Source organism: Phyllostomus discolor, chromosome 4 (assembly GCF_004126475.2).
Source record: "Phyllostomus discolor isolate MPI-MPIP mPhyDis1 chromosome 4, mPhyDis1.pri.v3, whole genome shotgun sequence".
NCBI classification, from domain to species: Eukaryota; Metazoa; Chordata; class Mammalia; order Chiroptera; family Phyllostomidae; genus Phyllostomus; species Phyllostomus discolor.
Window position 1 is genome coordinate 160197269 of NC_040906.2, and position 19822 is coordinate 160217090.

Genomic DNA, 19822 nt, shown 5'->3' on the forward strand with positions numbered 1-19822 from the left:
ACAGCCTTATCAACACAAAGGCCTGTATTTCAATCCTGGTGTGACTTTGTACTTGCTGTGTGACCCTGGGAAGCTGCTTAACATGTTTTGGGTTCGTTTTCTCTTTTAACAATAGGAGATAATAATCCTTATGTCAGAGGCCTGGGAAGATTAAAAGTCCAAGAACTTACGTGACATTGGTCACACGGACCCTGAAGTAAAAACTCCCTGTTCTGTCTTAAAAACATTAAAACTGAGAATACTCTGTAGAAACAATGAAAAATGCTTAGTGTTCATTTAGAAAACAGTGTATATAAATCTATATAAACAGAATAACTATAATTTAGTAATGGACTGCAACTAATAATTAAAATTAAGGTTGAATATGGAAAATCCAAAGCTACATGAGCAAATGAATAAAAAGACTAGCAGGATATGTATAAAAATCATAATAATAATGTTGAAATGGTAAAACAACAGTGGCACTATGAAAATTTTCCTCAGCCTTGTTATTGTATTTTTATAATTAAAAAAAAATGTAAAAGAGATATGTATGTTTCTCTATTCAGTAGTATCATGACGACCGTGTGTGGGGCCAGGTGGGTGCCTAGAACATTGGCAGGGGGCGGGGGGGACCACTCTGTAAAGTGCAAGGTTTTCTGGCCACTGTGCTGTACATCTGGAGCTGATGTGGAATAGTGGAATGCAGATTGTAATTAAAAAAATAATTTATAATCCCACTATTATGAAAAACATACATCACTAATCATTCAAAACTAGGAACTGAGAGACAGGCAGCTACACCTCCGCCCTTAGAACACACAGCCTGGACAGGGCCTCCATTATCCGGCCCTAATTCTTAACTGGAGAGCAGGACTTAAGGACAGATCTGGGCAGGATCTCTGATCCCAAAGTGTTTCCGTGGGCTCTCAAACTGTAATCACACTTGACACAATCACCCAGAGTGCATATTTAGCTAGACGAGAGTGCAGGAGAAGGAAACAGCTTGGCAGCCTCACACCCTTCAAAGGGTGACAACTGTGGACGCCATGACATACACACAAGGGGATGGAGAGCTAATGCACATATACAACTTCCACCTCAGCTTCACACACGCTCCCTTCCCAGGTTCCTCGTGCCGTAGAGCAGCTAGCCCTAAAGTCTCCCTTGGGTGTGATGCCCAAGTCTGTCCTTTCTAAACAGGAACCTGTACTGTGAACCAGTCCTCACTCCCAATTTTGTCCTGGCAGAATTTACTACTATAAATGCCAGCCTTCTGGCAGCTTTCATTTGTAAAAGTAGTATACTGAACAAATTTACACCAAGTATGAGAGAGCCATTGGCAAGATCTCTTCTCTACTCACCAAGCACCTCCAGAAAGCAACTGAACTATAAATCAAGATTTTGAGAGAAAGTTGTTAGCCCCTACATTAACGAGAACCACATCAGAAGAGGAAGAATATAACCTTCCTAGGATCCCTTAAGAAACAATGTTTTACTTGTATTTTTACCTACCTATCTCCTACTTTTCCCAACATTTAGAAATCGGCTGCATTTTATTTTTTTATTTTATTTTTATTTTTTTTTCAAAGAAGGAATCTAACTTTCTTTTTTTTTTTAAGATTTTATTTATTTATTTTTAGAAAGGGAAGGGAGGGAGAGAGAGAGACATCAATGTGCAGTTGCTGGGGGTTATGGCCTGCAACCCAGGAATGTACCCTGGCTGGGAATCGAACCTGGGACACTTTGGTTCCCAGTCCGTGCTCAATCCACTGAGCTACGCCAGCTAGGGCTTGCATTTTATTTTTTGAAGAAATATTTTATAATATAAGGTTATATGGGAAAAAGAATGTAATATAATAATGAACACTTAATGAATGATGATAAATGATTGCATGGTATATAAATTATATGATAAAGTCTATAATGCTACAAAGATGAGTGACTCCCAGTTCCTCAGGCCTCAAAACAGGTGCTGTCCTGGAAGTAATGGCAATGCTCAGCTATTTACTTATGGAAGTATTTATTATTGTGTATGTTTACACATGAATATATGTATTTACCAGGCTCACTAAGAGGTCATAAGAACTGCTCTTCTTTAATTCTAAAACAGTGATTTCCTTCCATGAGAAGCAGTCCTATGTTCCAAAGTAGTGTAGCAAGTATCCACTTATCTGGTCATTAGGTGCTAAGTGTGATGCTGAATGAAATGACACTATTCAAGGGCCTGCTTACAGCATGGGTATGCTGGACAAAGGCATAAAACAGAGAAGGGCAGAACCAGACAGAGCAAGATTTCATCACACCTCTCAGAACAGTGTGCAACTTCAAACTTAGGAGGAAGTGTTTGTTTCTGGATTTTTCCATTTACTATTTTCAGACCGAAGTTAACTGACTACAGGTGCTGAAACTGCAGAAACAGAAACCATGGGTTGGGGTGGGGGGTAGCTACTGTATATGACATTCTGAAAAGGCAAAACTAGGGAGACAGTAAAAAGATCAGTGGTTAAAGGTAAGGAAGGATGAATAGGCTGAGAACACAGAGAGTTTTTAGGGCAGTGAAATTAATTATTTGTGGTTTTATAATAGTGGATATATGTCATTATATATTTGTCCCAATCCACTGAATGTGTAACACCATGAGTAAACCCTAATATAAACCATGGACTTTAGGTTGACATGTCAATGTAGGTGTACTGATTGGAAGAAATGCACCACCTTGGTGCAGGATGTTGATAGTGAAGAAAATGTGCTTGTGGGGGACAGGGAGTGTATGGGAACTCTCTCTACCTTCTGTTCCGTTATGCTGTGACCCCCAAACTGCTCTAGAACTGAAGTCTATTTTTAAAAAGTTTAAAGAGAAAACATTTAAATATTTACTACATATTTTTAAAATAGCATATAATTTTATAGACCCTTTAGCTACTAAGTTTATATCTTCCATAATATAAAAGCTGAAAATAAATGTGAATGGTGTTACATGTCCCCAATTGCACTGAATTTATCCTGCTCTTTTACAAATACTGGCCATATAGGACCTTTCTTTGTTTTAGGGTTCTCTGTGAAATCCAAAATTTCTCTAGGTAGCATTTTAGGATGATCAGACCTAAAGAATTAAGAATTTAATTCACTTCAATTAAATCTCATATGGCAATCTAGAACAGAGGATGGCGAACTACAGCCTGCAAGTCAAATGCAGCCGATGTATGTTTCTGTAAGTAAAGCTTTACTGGAACACAGCCATGCCCAACTGTTCATACACTGTCCCTGCTGCTTTTATGCCACAGCAGCAGCGCTGAGTAGCTATGACAGAAAATATAAGGTCCACAAAGCCTAAACTATTTACTACCTGGCTCTTTTACAGAAAAAGTTTCCTGTCTCCTGACCCAGAATAATGACTAGTATTTGGGACTATTTTTTGATGTAAAAAAAGAATATTGGCTTTTTACATTTCTTTACTTGGACATGATGAGCAATCATGCAACCCACAAAGCAATTTTATAATGAGGATCAAAGAATAACACTGATATAAAAATAAATGAAAATAAAGTGATATGAAACAATGGTTACTGAAGACTCTGCACCCACAAGGCCTGGATGTGTAAGTGCACTCATCAAATGACAGGGACGTGCTACTTTATTTCACACAGCACCTAATTTTCTTTATCTGTCCAATGAGGATAATAGTATCTGCCTCATTGGCTGCTGAGAGAATTCAGTCAGATACTCAATGCAAGATAATCTTAGCAGTTTTAGGCATTTACTAATCATGAGGTAAGGTAAACCACTAATATTACACAAGTCAGTCATGTTTTTTTTTTCCTTAAAAGTTATTCTTAAAATTAAGGACATTCTCTTGAGATTAGCTAACAAATTGATTTTAAAGCTTTCTTAAGAAGGGACAAAGTGCATCAAGAATGCTCAGTAGGTAGTGTTCGATGCTCTCAAGTCTGATTCATCTCTGATTGCTTTAATGGGGCTCCACACAAGATTTACTCTGGAAATGAAAGGATTCCACTATTCCTATAACAAATTTAAAAATTAAAGAACCAGAAAATATTTCATTTCACATGTCATATTTTTTAGCCTAACAACATGGAAAAAAATAAGTAATTCAAAGAACCATATACAATTGGGCAGTGATTAAGTTTTATTCTAAGCAACAGTTAGCATTCCACTTTCTTTAAAAATCTGGACTGGAGCAGTTGAGACAATGGAGTTTAAAAGTGAAACTGCTTAGTTTCCTTCCAAACACCATAAAACAATACAAAACTTTATTATATCTATTTCAAATGACACTACTTCAGGAAATCAGAATAATACAACATTTAAAACTTTTACATTATGTAAAAAAAATTCCATTAAAAGTTTTTAAGATAAGAACAGGTTGGTGCTTTTTAAAATTTTTTTTAAAAATTAAAGAATAAAATTCTTCACTTTCATCTACTGAATAAAAATAGCAAACAAAATAGAATGACCTCTCAATATCAGTATATTTATATTATCTATATTATTACCCATTGGGCTAAAAAATTATGAAATAAAATCTCTCGGAATTCCAGAAACATTTTCTTAGCAGCATAATAATTACTAATTTTAACCATTAAGTATTGTCTAAAAACAGTATAAAATATACCTGGTGTCCAGCCTTTACTTGCTTCAAAACACTTTCATAGCATACTTCGTCCATGTTATTCAACTGTTGCACCTGAAAGTGTTTAAAATGTTAAAAAAAAATCAAATGAGGCAATTATAAACTTTCTACTTACAAAACCCTGTCAATTGCAATGCATCTTTATTTACTTTCAGACTAGCCAGAACTCAGAAATAGCAAATGCAACATAAATATCACAATGAAATTTAAAAATACAGATAAAAACACATCATAGAATACTTTCAGAGTACTAAGTTTCTGAGAGTGCCAAGTTTTTTAAAGACAATAATTTAAAGGATAATAAACTAGTCATACATATTTTAGAATAATTGTGAAGTTCTTTTCTCTGCTTTCCCCAGACAAACCCATTCTTCAGCCATTCTTCTATTTCATTCTATAAAGCACAGAGTTTTCCTGTGTAATTCTCAAAATCACTAGAACACTACCAGTAGAATATTATGGCACACAAAAGTGACATGCAAAGACATGTGCTGTTTCTGTAATGCATATGTAGAACATATTTCTGATTAACTGGAAATTTAATATCAAATTCATTAAAGTAAAAAAGGACTTCATTTTTCCTTATTAATGATGAAAAAGTTTTCAGTCAAAAAGGAGGTGGTTAACCCAGAGGAATAGGCATGGGACACAGGCTGCATCTCTTTACTCAACATTTATTAAGAGTCTGGAGGGGGTGAAAATGTTGAATACATCTGAAATGACTATGGTTCAGATTTTTTGTTTTAATAATTTAAACACTTTAGCATTCTGAAATTCATGTTTTATACTGACTGAGGTAGATAAGATAATCACTAGGTAATTTACTCCCCATCAATGATTCAAGAAACAACTCTTCCAAATAAAAATGCTAATAATTTTTCAGTGTATTTTAGGTTGAATTCTAGCCAAAGTAATTACCTATATTGAATCAGATACATCACACACACCATTTTCCAATGTTTTTCCATAACAACTGAATCACATCATGAGTTTCTAAACTTTCCACTTATAATTAATATAGTATGATAAAACACTGTAAGTTAAACAGAGCACTTCCCTTAATAGTTGCTACCATGAAATTTTTTTTACTTGCATACAAGGTTATTTGTTTTAGATAAATAATATATCAAATTATGTATTACTGGTTTAATGGTAACCCTGTATTATTTAACACCGGCTTTCAATATATCAAAATAACTTTTTGAAATGTATATTCTTACATATAACTTATATTCATAGCTGAGAATACAAAAATACACATTGATAATAGCAATGCAAACTACTATAAGCAACTTTTTGGAAGAGGAATTACTTTCCTACCTATAGTTAAGAAACTGCTTGACTCTGTCTAGGATTTTATATTTGCAATACTACTGAAATGGTCCTTTGAAGTCTCTGATCCCAAATAAGTATTAAACAATACATCAACAGAAGTATTTTAAAAAAGTATAATTATTAAATTAATATTTACCTTATTTGCACTTTTAACCCCCAGAAATGTTTGTCCAAGAGGAACTGGTCGAAAACGGCCATCAAAATAGAAAAGTCCAATGAAGGGGTTAACGTGCAAAAATGTAGCAACATCGAGGTAGTTGGGTAAGGTTGCAGACAGTCCAAGAATCCTTATCATACTTTGTGTGGATTCAACCTATATGGATTATTTTAAGTAATGTATGAGGTAAATTCAACACATCTGGATTTTTATTAAGCTTACAATAAATTTTAGTAATATAAAGTATGAAACATTCACAATAAAACAAGATCCCCAAGGAATACAGAATTATAACACATAACCTAAAAGACAGATCATACGAAGGAAGACTGGCCTAAAGGTCACATCTCGGATGATATAAAATAATTAAAAACATAAGTTTAGTAGATTTTCTGAACTGGAAAAATCTTATTAGTTAACGTTTTCTTCTTGTTTCTTAAAAATGCATGAAGGTCACAAAAAACCACAGTATATTCCACAAGTAAAAGTAATATAAGCCACATTCTCTGATGACAATGTTATATATCTAGAAATATAAAACAAAGGGAATGGCCAAAAAATTCCATTCACTTGACAATTAAAATATGTTATGACCCCAAGATGTCACTAGCAACAACTTGGTAGCACTCTTTGGCAAAAGCTGTGGATAAGTTTGCTCAATCAAGAAGATTCAGTGGGTGTAGGCAAAGGAGGTCAATGTGAGTGACATGAATACTTTCAGAATCATCCATCCATCAATACTGGCTTAGGACTTAACCTTTAGTCAAAGGGGATACGCTGAGTAGGACAGATTCACACGTACAGATAGATATGGATGAAAATCAAAGCACAAATACATATATTACTTTTTACTATGAATTTGCTTTCACTAAGGAAATCTTACAGGTATCAGTAAAAACCCAAACCCACACCAATCAAAAAGTAAGAAACTCTAAATAAGAAGAGATGATCACACCCATTATTTAAGAAATCTCCCTTACATGTTGTGATAACACAGGATAGGAATTAGAACGGTCATTTTTAATTATACAACAGTCCTAAGTAGCACTGATGGTGATTTGAAAGGAAATAAGATTGATTTTTGGTTTTAAAATCATTATTTACAGCACAAGAGTTATTAATTTTAAGTACTTTTAAAACACATGGTACCTTACAAACACCAGAGATACTTTTCTACTAAAAATCAATTTTTTAAAAGAACTGTATTTTTTAAATCTAAAAACATAATTATTCTCAATACAGATAAGCCCCTGTGAGAAACACTTCCTTTTAAATAGGGATAACTTGTAACTTTATATCCTAAGCCAAATCTCAAAGCTCTATACACTATACATATTCACCTAAAAATTATTGTTAAAAACTATAAAAGTTAGTATTTTTTAGCTACCTCTTTCATTAGCCCCAAAACTAGGCATAGTTTTTATTACATTTTCCCTCACATAAAAATCTAAGTTCAAATAGTCTCCCTATTCACTGAAAACAGTTAAGAAGACAGTATTAGTTCAATGTTGTCAAATGCAACATATTTAGCCTTTCTTACACTTTTCTCTTTTCCAAATTTCTCTCAATTATTCCAAGTGTGTTGTGAATTTATTCCTTACTACCACCATGCAACTCAGAACCAGAAGAGAATCTACACTGCATTAGAATAGCTCCCTGTGGAGCCCATTAGTTACCATTGTTGCAGTGCTGTGTAAAACACTGCCATCTACTGGGACAATCTGGTCATCACAAGGAACAAATAAAAATAGGTACTTAGCCATTTAATAACAATAGTTGCGAGTATTGCACTAGTACATTGGAAATATGACAAGAATCACACACACGCTTCTGTCAAGGAAATCAAATCTAGGCAATACAGATGAAGATAGAATTAATTATAGCAAGGTGTGAAATTATAAGTAACACTGTTAAATGCTAAAAATTTGCAAAGAAAGGGAAGTATAAAGGGACCCTGAAAAAGGTGAACTGGGAAACACTTTATAGAAGCAATATTTGGCAGTGTCAAAAGAATAGTGGGTTTTCAACGGATGGATGGGTAGAATGATGGAGATATAAATTTTCATTTTTAACTATTAACCTCATAACCGAAAATATACTCCAACTTTAGTACAAGTTTCATCTTTGAAAAAGGGTCAGCAGTACTGGAAAGGAAGTGGAGGTTACAATATAGATTTAGAACAGAAGTTTTCTAGTACTTATTTTAGTTAAAGAGACTTCAATAAAATAAGACTTGGAAGACAGAGTTACTTTTAACATGAAAATGAAATAGCTCAAGTTTTCAGCCTAGTAAAATTAACTTTGTCCCCATGAACAATACTTATTACTATTTCTCTGAATGCTACATTTCAAATTAAAAAGTTACTCATCCCTCCAAAATGAGCTTTTAAGGAACTCCCTCTGACCTGCCGTAAAGTACGTGCCACTATGCTTTCTAATACTGGTCCTCTGTCTTCATGCAGCAAGTGAACTTCATCGAGAATAAGGAGCTTTACAATTTGGGAAACAGCTACATCCCCAACACTCTTTCTTGTCACTACATCCCATTTTTCTGGTGTGGTCACAAGCATCTATAAGACAAGAAAATACATGAAAAAGGTAAAAAAGTCACATAGATTACTTACATTTCAACTATGTCATTCAAAAAGAAATACAATTGGCCACCTATACACAGATCAAATAAAAAGTGTTAGAATATCCCAGAATGATATCTAATTCACTGTAGGCAATGGTCACTTCAGCTGGACCACTCTCCGCATTTTGATATTAAACAGTTATTTAAAACTCAATGAGGTACTTGGTCTTTACATTGCAGGGTGAAGTGTTCAAAATAGACAAGTTTTTTTAAAAAGCATCTTACAATGTAAAAAACAAATGACACTACCTTTTAAACCTACATATACTGACAATGGTCTTTATTTGAAGAGGGACAAAGAAGTAAACAAAGCATTAAATGGAAATGAGAAAGGAACCAAGAATTCACTCTCGGAATGGTAACCTGTTTGTACCTGCCCAAACTTGGAGGAAATTTACTACTGATACCCAGTTTTTAAAAAATGCCATTGAATTTCAATCATATACACAGTACTTTCTACTAAAAATGAACACAAATACTACAGCATAACAAGCAGACAACAGGAAGACAGACTGTGAGTCCCTAGTGATCCAGGGCATACAACCAAGCAGGAGGTAGGCCTAGGGCACTCAGCAAAACTTCAGACTATTTGACAAGAGCCTTCGATTAAATATCTATTTGCTGTTTTATATGTTGAATTGTCTGTGTCCTCTAAAAAGCACACTGTAGCAGAGAAAAAGATAACAAGTTTAGTAATGTCTTCTACTATAACATTACATTAGGAAAGAATCCTGTAAGTGGATAATTCAAAGAACACGTGAGGTGACAAACTGAAACCAAAGCTGTTCCTTAGCCAGTGTACCAGGAATCACAACACAAGTGTGCTTTGAAGAGATTAAATGAACTGGGGGTCAGACTGCGGTGTCAGCACTCTCGTTATGTTATTTCACATATGTTTTGAAGTCACCTACAGGGATGACAATAATCTTTTTTTTTAGATTGCAAGTGCTAAATAAATTCTTAACAAATGCACAATCCAAATTTGTCAACATACTCTGTTATATTATTAGAGAAATCACTGCTATCATTTTGAAATGAACTATACTGACCACAAAATTTAACTGATGTACTTCAGTACAACATTAATTGGCAAGCTGTAATGAAACAAATTAAGGAATACATGTCTAAGGTGTGAAATACTACAAATCCAAAGCTACCTACTTAACTTGCTAAAGTTAAAGAGCAATGTTGAAAGCATATTAAATTTTATGGAAAAAAATATGCTACTAGAACTAAGTATAAATGGATAACAAATTTGGAGATCTAAAATGGGTTGAAAAACTCACTGTGAATTAATTAATATCTCTTTTATATTATAATAAATTAGTCTACTTTGAAAAATGACAAATTTAAAATGACCCAAAATATATTAACAAGTGCATATAATATAAATACACCCAGATCACTTACTAACAACCCTTTTCATGAAAAACATGCTTATCTCTTTTCAAAAACAATTCTCCTAAAATGTAAATTTATGTCATATTAAATTATAAAATGCCAAGTTTATTAGTAGTAAATATTAGGGAAGCTACAAGGTACACCATTAAATTATAATAACAAATACACAGCTTGGCTACCTACTTCACCATGAACATAGACTACTGTGCTAATACTTTCTTATAGTTAACTTACCAAGATACTAATGTGGTGACAATTATATTTTAAAATCAGATTTTTCAGATATCAAAAAAGTATACCGCCTAATCTTAAAAATTCATTTTGGTATTTTGTTTTCTATACTTTACTTTCAGTGTAGTGACAAGTGGCTTCATTTATTTCAATATTTCATTACTTTGGTTCTCTGAACTGAAATGCCTAGGAAGTAACACATTTGCTTAATGAATTGGAACTTATGTAAGGCATCGCCACCTGCTCTTGTAGCAGGGCACGGGTTAACTGTCAATATTCTTACTGTCAAATTAAATTTCTCTCAACACATGTCCTTATGCCCTCAGGAGTATACCAAGTCATTCCAAATGGTTCCAATTTCAGCATGTCTACTGGGAAAGTGACACAGTCGAGATGATATATGCCAGCACTGTGCCGAAGATTTGGTGCATTCAGTTTTAAAATGTTCATCCATTTGATGGCAAAACCAAATGACTTGACAGGACCTACAACTAATCAAAACCAGTTATTTGGTCATTCACTTAAACATTAATAACCACAATATTATCTTCTGCCTTTGAAACTTTGTGACTTAGAGGAAGTCATTTTATCTCCTTTTCCCTCTCCCAGCTTTGTTATGTTTGACATTTAACACATAAATTTAAGTGTACAATGTGATTTGATAAAAATACATATATTGCAAAATGCTTACCTCAATCACATTAGTGAAAGTCTGCGACCCCCCACATAACTGCATGGTTGTGTGTGTATGCACACAGGCATATGTGTGTGCGGTGATGACATTTAAGGTACACTTTCTTAACAACTCACAAGTCTATAGTATTGTCAACTACAGTCACCACGTGGTACATTAGTCTCCAGAACACATTTATCTTGCAGCTGGAGGCTTGCACACTTTGACCAGCATGTGTCCATTTCCCCCCACCCCCCAGGTTCTGGCAGCCACCATTATACTGTTTCCTTGAGTTTGGCAATTTCATATTACATACGTTCAGTGAAACACACAGCATTTCTCTTTCTCTGGCTTATTTCACACTCAGCATAATGTCCTCAAGGTCCATCATGTTGTGGAAAAATGCTGGATTTCCTTTTTTATAGCTGAACAATGCTCAATTATATCACATTTTCTTTATCCATTCTCCCATGGATAAATAGGTGGTTTCCATGTCTTAGCTATTGAGAATAATGCTGCAAAGAGCACAGGAGTGCAGATACCCTTTCAAGATGGAGATTTCATCTGGATATATATCCAGAAATGGGACTGTTGTATCATATAGTAGTTCTCTTTTTAATTTTTTGAGAAACCCCTACACTGTTATCCATAGTGGCAGCAACATTCCCACCAATAGCTCAAAAGGGTTCCCTTTTGTCCACATCCTTGATAACATTTGTTATCTCCTGTCTTTTTGACAACGGCCATTCTAACAGATGTGTGACATCTTATTGTGATTATAATTTGCACTTCCCTGAAGATTAATGATGCTGAGCATCTTTCCATATATTTGGTGGCCACTGTATGACTTCTTTAGAAAAAATGTCTATTTAAGCCCTTGCCCATTTTTTAATTGTTTTTTTTTTTTGCCATTATGTTCTATAAGCTTCTTACATATTTTGGACATTTACCCCTTATCAGAGAGTTTGAAACATTTTTTCCCATTCTGTAGCTTGTGTTTTCATTTCACTGATTGTTTCTTTTGCTCTATAGAAGCTTTTTCATTTACTTTTTGTCCTGTTTATTCTTTTTGTTCCATGTGCTTCTGGTGTCATATCCAAAAAATAATTTCCAAGACCAATGTCAAGGAACATTTCCCCCAATATTACCTTCAAGTAGTTTTACAGCTTTGGGTCTTAGAATATGTCTTTATCCATTCTGAGGTGCATTTGGTGAGTGGTGTAAGATAGGGGGCCATTTTCATTCTTCTGTCTATGGTTGGTGACTACATTAGTATATTCACTTTAGAAAAAATGTATCAAGCTGTTCATTTACAGTTTTTGCACTATTGTGTGTGTATATTTTATTTCAATTACAGTAAGATGTGTATATATATGCTATCGTAAGTGTATGTAACTTATAATTAAAACAAAACTTAAATGGCAAGAGGAGATACCAGAACTGAACAGGAATAAGAGTTTGCCAGACAAAGAAAAAGAGAATATTCCAGGCTGTGAAAAAAATAAGCAAATATGTTTTCTGTCCTTCTGACATTCACTGATCACATATCACCTCCTGTATGATCGTGCGTGTAAGCATGTCTTTATGTTTGTACTGCAAACACCTTGACAAAGGGACCAAATATGGAATTTTGCATGTAAGTCCAAATTCTTCTACCTATTAATTGGAGATACTTTAGTATTTTTTAAAGTACAGGTGACAGCTTCTAAATTTAGGCCAATTTCCTGCCCACTTTACAATCTTCTCCTCAACCAGAGACCTCAATAAGCACCAAAAGCAAAAAGATAAAGATGTTCAATATACTTATGGGGACTCTTTGACCCAAAAAGAGAAGAAATCAGACACATAATTTAGACTGCACAATCCCCATATTTCCTTAATGTTATTCTTGTTGTTCCTTATTTTAAAACAAAATATATCCTTGTCTTTCATATTTTTCATACCCAGCCCAGTCCATAAAATCTTCTAATTCCAATAAATTAAACTGTTATACAGAAAAGCACGATCCTAAATGACTATCAACAATACATACCTAGCCTCAGAAACAGATAAATGCCTGTGACCTCTAAAAATCATCTCTTTTATGTTTAACACATCCAGTTACAGCTATTGTAAAGTTATGTAAGTCATATTCGTATCATATTGAATTTCAACATTTTTAAAAAATAATTTATACTGTTGGTGTAATTTTTTTCCTTGAGGCAGATACCTATAAATTAAAACTAGATTTGAAATGTTAAATAAATTGTTAAATCCAAAGAATACACAAAGTTTAAAAATAAAAGTATACTTGCTTGCCTTTATAATATTTAAAATTTATTTTGAAATTTTTGGTACTTAGATTGTAGGCAATTAGAAAAAAAATGTTTAAACTAAATATATAAATGACTTTTTTATAAACCAGAATGGTAAAATACCAAAATATAGTCATTGAAACCCAAGAGTATATTAGTATATTTCATCAAATCTCAGGAACCACTGATTAAGTTACAACATTATTTTGTGTGTCACTAAGAAATTAATGAAAAGTACTATCATTTTTAAAATGTGTATTGCAACTGATGAAATATAGTTCATTTTAGTTGAAAATGTTAGAACCCATTAACTAAGCTAAACAGCAGTATTCATGAATTCTTGCTTAATATACCTTTTGTGGTAAAAAACAGCCTGGAGTTGTTACAAAGCACATTCTAATGCTACAGATGTAGACCAGGCAACACTGCAAGATTCAGGAAGTCTATCTTCCTTTTTAAAGTACATATTCACATACTATTCAACCAAAAAGCTTATAATTATATGAATGTTTTAATTTAAAGATTAAATCTAAAATGCCACATGGGTTAGATTCAATAAACACACAAATAATTACAGTTATACTAACCTCTGCTACACACGTCAGCTCTGATAGATGGCAACAGCGCCTGTAATGGAATCTGACAGCTTGGAGATTATACCTGCCCCCAGGACACCACAACCAATCAGTTAGTTCCAACTATTTTTCTACATTTTTTATGTTCCTTCCTCTCCCATCAATTCACATGCATGAGTGCACACCGACACGTGTGACACACAGAATCCTCTGAAGTAGCTACTTATATTAAGTATACTTATATAAATATACTTATATTTATGCCAGGGATGACAGAATTCAATTATGGAATGAAAATATAAAAACTGAGAAATCTTTAAATATGAAGGTATTCTTAACGCATATTCTTCACTGGAAAGATATGTATGGTCAAGCTAAAGTATAAAGAATGTAGTCTTGGTATTTCCATGTTAAAAAAAATTCTATACTATTTTAGCTAAGATTTCCTAAGTAATATTAAATAAAGAAATAACATATAATTCAATAAAACATTTTAAAACTTTTGAAGGAAGAGAACATGGAGTGCTGGGAATAGGGGAGAAAAAGTCCCTATAATATATAATTCAAAGCTGAATATTTAAGAAAATACTTTCTAGACCTCATGTGTTTACAGCTAGAATAGAATTTTCCTTACAGTTTTTTTGTTATTGATTTAAAACACTTTCCAATAATCCCAGAACATACATACTAAAGTCTAGTGTGATTGGCATAAGCTTGTAAAGAATACCATCCTTTAGTTTTACCCTAAAACTACTAATTTCACATAATAGAGAAAAGTATAAAAACAGCTTATACTGCCATATGTATAAAACATAAAGACCTTGCTCTCATCATTCTAACTGCTTGTCCATGGTGCCCCAGGATTTCATTCCACTAAAGTCTGAGCAAGGGTCATAGACCACTTAACAGTATTTCGCTTCTGCTCACTCACAAAGGCAAGTTCTTCACATGTGAGTAATTTGTGGTAGAAATCTGTCCAATGTAAGTCCTATTCTGTACAATTGGGATGTGGCTCATAGAGAGCAGAGTTGGTTTTGTAGTTTTTTCCCCCAGATCAGACTGGTGAAAGTACCTTGTGAAAGTGGGGAAAAATCCTCCCTCATATGACTTGGGACATTTGACAGTCTTCTTTCCTGCCACACCTGCAAAGCTCAGTCTGAGGGTCGATTTCTTACTGAAATGAAACACTTTAAAATGTCACATTGTAAAACAAAAGTACTACAACTTCAAATGTGATGAGCTAAAAATGTATTCTGTAGTTCTTCACAAAAATGATTCAAAATAATACCATTTTTTCAGTTCCTCAAATAATTCCAGACATTCAATATTAAGAGTTCTTACTAACTCAAGAACAAATAAGCAAATGTTTGTTGGGGATATACTGATGGGAAGAAGATAAAGGGAGGATTCTAAAGTCTTAAATTATTACAGGGTACATAGGCTGAAGAAAATAAGTGCAAATAAGGAAACTACCTTTCCTTATTGTTTATCTGTTTATACTATTTGAATACTATTTATTTTACTGAGAAAAAGAATGAAGATAGGTAATGTGACTATTCAGTCACAATTCGTGGTTATCCAAAGGAGAATTTCTCACTAGACGTTTATGACCAAGTCACTCACTCCAAGTCTGTGGTTAGGAATACAAAGATAAAGCCAAGAAGTTTAGAAGCTTAGACTTTAAAAACAAACAAACAAACAAAAACAGCAAAGAAGTGAAATGAGATCCAGACTCTCACACAATGTGATGAAATACAAAGGTCACCTATGAAGGGACAGCTGACCTTTTGCAACCAACTGCCACTGACTCTGCCCGTAACTCGGGGTATAAACTACACAGATAGCACCAGTATGACTACGGCACAGAGCTCAGTGAAATTACAAATTTTCCTGCACTTTTTTCTCATTCCTGTCCATTTCTATAATCTAACTTATAGCACTGAAAAAGGGATCAACTGCAATTATTTGTCACTGGCTTTGAAATAACAGAAACTCACATACACTGACAATGAGGCATGAAAATTGATAGAGAAAAGCAAATACACCCAAAGGATCAGCCAATTCAGAATCTGTGATTAAGTACAGAAAGTGGCTTTAAGCCTTTCCCACCACCCAACTGAAAAACTAGAAGTGATCTCAGCAAAGTGGCAGAAGAATTTCTAGTGTTCAGTCACCACTCCCGCAAGAGACATCAATTTGAACTAGTCATGCATGAAAATAACTTCAGAAGAGCTTAAGATTCTAGGTGATGGATTAAAGTATGTGGAGGATGCATGGAAATAAGAAAAGATACATTCTGGAGGGTAGAAAAGAAAGATTCACATTACCTCCATCACCCCTCCTCTAAGCCCAGGCGGCCCAGCACAGAGAAATACCTGTCCTGTTGGAGAAGTACAGTGAGTGCCCTATTTCACCACAAAACTTTCAAGGACCTTGGTGCCTCCCTACAAGGCTCCTGCAAAACCCAGGCTCCTGATTCTACCAGCATTTACCCAATGGCTCTAGCAGCCCAGGTAAGACAGCTCCACATTCTCAGGCAGCATCCATGGCACCAGGTTACCAGCAGGCTCCTGGGAAGCCCCACCCAGTATATGCAAATGAGCTCAACATCACTAAATCGCTAGGGAAATGCCAATCAAAATCACTATGACCTATCACTCAAATACACCTGTTAGACATCTTTTTTACTTAAGGTGTCCATTGTGAGTTGAATTGTGTCTACCAAAAAGTTTTGCTCAAGTCCTAATCCCTGGTCCCTGTGAATGTGATCTTTGGAAATAGGGTCTCTGCAGATGCAAATCAGGTTAAGATGAGGTCACCCTGGAGTAGGTCATCCAAGCCCTAATACAACTACTGGTGTCCTCACAAAAAACACGAAATGTGACAACACTCAGAGGGAAAACGTCCAGCGTTCTGGAGCAGAGATTGGAGTGATGGGTCTACAAGCCACAGAACACCAAAAACTGCCAGCAACCACAGAAGTGGGGAGAGAGGCCTGGCCTCAGAGCATGCCCAGGGGTCAGTCCCACCAACCTCCTGATTTCAGACTTCTGGCTTCCTACTCTGTAAATGAACACATTTATTTTTTAAACTACCCCCGCAAAAAAAGCGCCATCAGGATTATCTATTATCAAAAAGAATACCAATATGTGTAATAGGAAAACACTCCCCAAGCTATTCTGATATTGAGACCTGAGCCAGGAAGAATTGGCTAAATAAATCTCTCCAACTTCTAAGACCCCAGGACTCCAATATCCATTTTCTACTCAGTTAAGTAAACTGTTTTTCACCATATTATCTAGATTTCTTTTAAGCAAATCACTGTCCAAAATGATATTACCAAACTATCTGCAGTGGCTTCGAGCTTAAGGTACCTTGCAGTTTTGCCTGTATGGCAAAGCTCACTTCTAGAACTCTAGCCTAGAAAAAGGCATATAGACACAAACATACAAAGGTTTTTAGTATGTTTCAAAGTTTTTGAAGTTTTTTAGAAAGTAATAATGTAGATCTATACATACTGATATTAAGTGAAAGGGCGCAATATTATGCATTTTATACAAACATATACATATAAAATATGATCCCACTTTTATTAAACTAAAACAAAACCACATATCCATAAATTTCTACACATTCTCCAGCTCCCAAGATGAAACATTTAGGAGGCTTTTCTTAAACCATAATACCCAATAATATCTCCCTTCTACAGGCTTTTTGGGCATCTCTGTGCCTCTATTTTCTATCTCTACATTAATTACACTATATTACCTGCTTAAATATATTTGTCTCCCTCAGTAAATCACAAACACAAAAGGGCAGGAACAGTGACACTCCTGACAGCTAGTGTACCCCCAATGTCGAGTGGTATGGCACAGGATATGTACTCAAACTGAAATGTATTACATTTTTTTGCTGGCAATAATTATTAACCCCATAATAATGGTGTAATAATGGTGTAATAATAATGATTCTTGCCTAATTAGAAAACAGAACAAATATTTCTACATTTAATAGTAGGATTTATATAAAATATGTTCTACTACATAGATATTTAGGTTTAAAAGTTATGTTTAAAATACTGTCTTATAATGGACTTTTGTGAATTAGTGAATGGAATGTACTCTTCTCTAATCTGTTTACATACATATGCTACACTGAAAAATCTAAAAACTCATGCAAGGAAGGAGGCCCATATACTGAGTCCTGAAGAGAGAAGGCAGCCCAATTGCTCACTTGTGGCCTCAGGGGATGATATTCTGAGTATCTGGATGTTACTCCACTTCAGGTGAATGCTGTTGAGGACAGGCGGAATTTTGATGGCTCCTTCTGGACTGAGCTAAACTTAAGTGGCCTAGATTCTCATCTTTTATGAAATAGCAGGACTTTATTTTCATACTATCAAAGAAAAATGAATATAACTTGAACATTCTGCAAACCAAATACAATGTTTTTTTGATTGTTGTTGTTTTTCATGGGACCGAGTCTGAGAGGGAGAGAAGGACTGAAACTCATCAGGCTGCATGTCTCACTATCTATGGGGAAAGAACTGGTGGGGGAGACTGGATGCTGGGACCCCAGCTAGAATATTATAGAAGTAATCAAGGTGGGAAATGACATAGGCTCAGACTAGGAGAATATCTTAGTAAACATGGAGAGGACATGGATGAGCCTGATAAATATTTAGGAAGAAAAAAATCAATAATTGACAGGAATTGGTGCTGGATTGGCCGTATTTACCTTATTTTTAAATACAGACTCTACTTAGCTAAATATAGTCAATCATTTTATCCAAGGAAAGGTAATTATAAAAACATATTGTGCAGAAAATTCCCCATGTGTCAGATATTTTACTTCTCTTTACTAACCTCCTTGGTCAGGATGCAATAATCACAAATAAAATATTATGAAATACTCAATACAGCTACAAGCTACCCTCTGAGAATAATTTTCTAACTAGATTTGATGATATAATGGAAGAAAATTAAAGCTGGTCAGCCTCTTCATTTTTTCTAGGTCACTAGCTGCCAACACTTTTACTTATGTGACAAAATCCTTCATACAGATTCAATCCTAACATCTGCAGGATAACAATTGAGAAGGACCGAAAATACAACAACAACAACAAAAACAAGATATAAGGAAATACAGAAGCTGAGACCTATTACCTATTGACAATAATTAAAACAATCAAAATTTTTAGATATTTTGCAGATTTCATCATTACATAGCCTTTGAAAAACAAAGAAACCCCTACCATTTTATGGTATCTGTCATTATAAAAGACCACAGAGATCATTTACCCTTTATTATTTAATACATGTTATATTCCTAAAGAAAATAAGTAATTTTTCAGAATGATACTAACACTAGTGGTTAGTGAGTTCCCACCTTCTGACTTACTGGTGGCAGATTTTTTTCTGAAACTTGGTAAGTAACTAGAGTACTGAGGATAAATATCAGAGATGTTTTGACATTTTATTTTTACTTTCTTATATATAGGAATCTAGATCATTTTTAAGCATTCTATGTATTGTATTATAATTTTACAATAGAAGACATTCTAATTTTTCACTTTAGGAGGAAGAAAAACTTTCTATTGGTTTTTGTTCTATATTTCAATAAGTTAGCATGATAAACTTTTCAAGTAGCACTCTTAAACTAATTTAAAAATAAATTTGCTAATTACTTTGCTATTTTTATTTAGTTAATGTCCATAAGAGTATGAAACAATTACATTACAGGAAAAAAGTGACTAAATGCTGATGTAAAACAAAAAGAAAATGGAAACCATTAACAGAACAATGACACCCCAGTCCCTTCGGTACTCCTCTTACGCTAATGGAATAGGCAAAGTTGTTATTCTAAAATTTTTCAGTGCAAAATATAGA

General features: G+C 34.3%; 1 protein-coding gene across 2 annotated transcripts in view; it reads right to left on the reverse strand.

Annotated features, from left to right (window-relative positions):
- The window catches only part of ASCC3 (activating signal cointegrator 1 complex subunit 3), a 310528-nt gene that overhangs the window by 188633 nt on the left and 102073 nt on the right, over positions 1-19822 (reverse strand). For both annotated transcript variants that reach the window (XM_028508379.2, XM_036024518.1), the window contains exons 11-13: positions 8531-8695; positions 6105-6281; positions 4616-4687 (exon numbers count right to left, since the gene is read on the reverse strand). In XM_028508379.2, coding sequence (XP_028364180.1) covers positions 4616-4687; positions 6105-6281; positions 8531-8695 — 414 coding nt within the window. The remainder of the gene's footprint in view (positions 1-4615; positions 4688-6104; positions 6282-8530; positions 8696-19822) is intronic.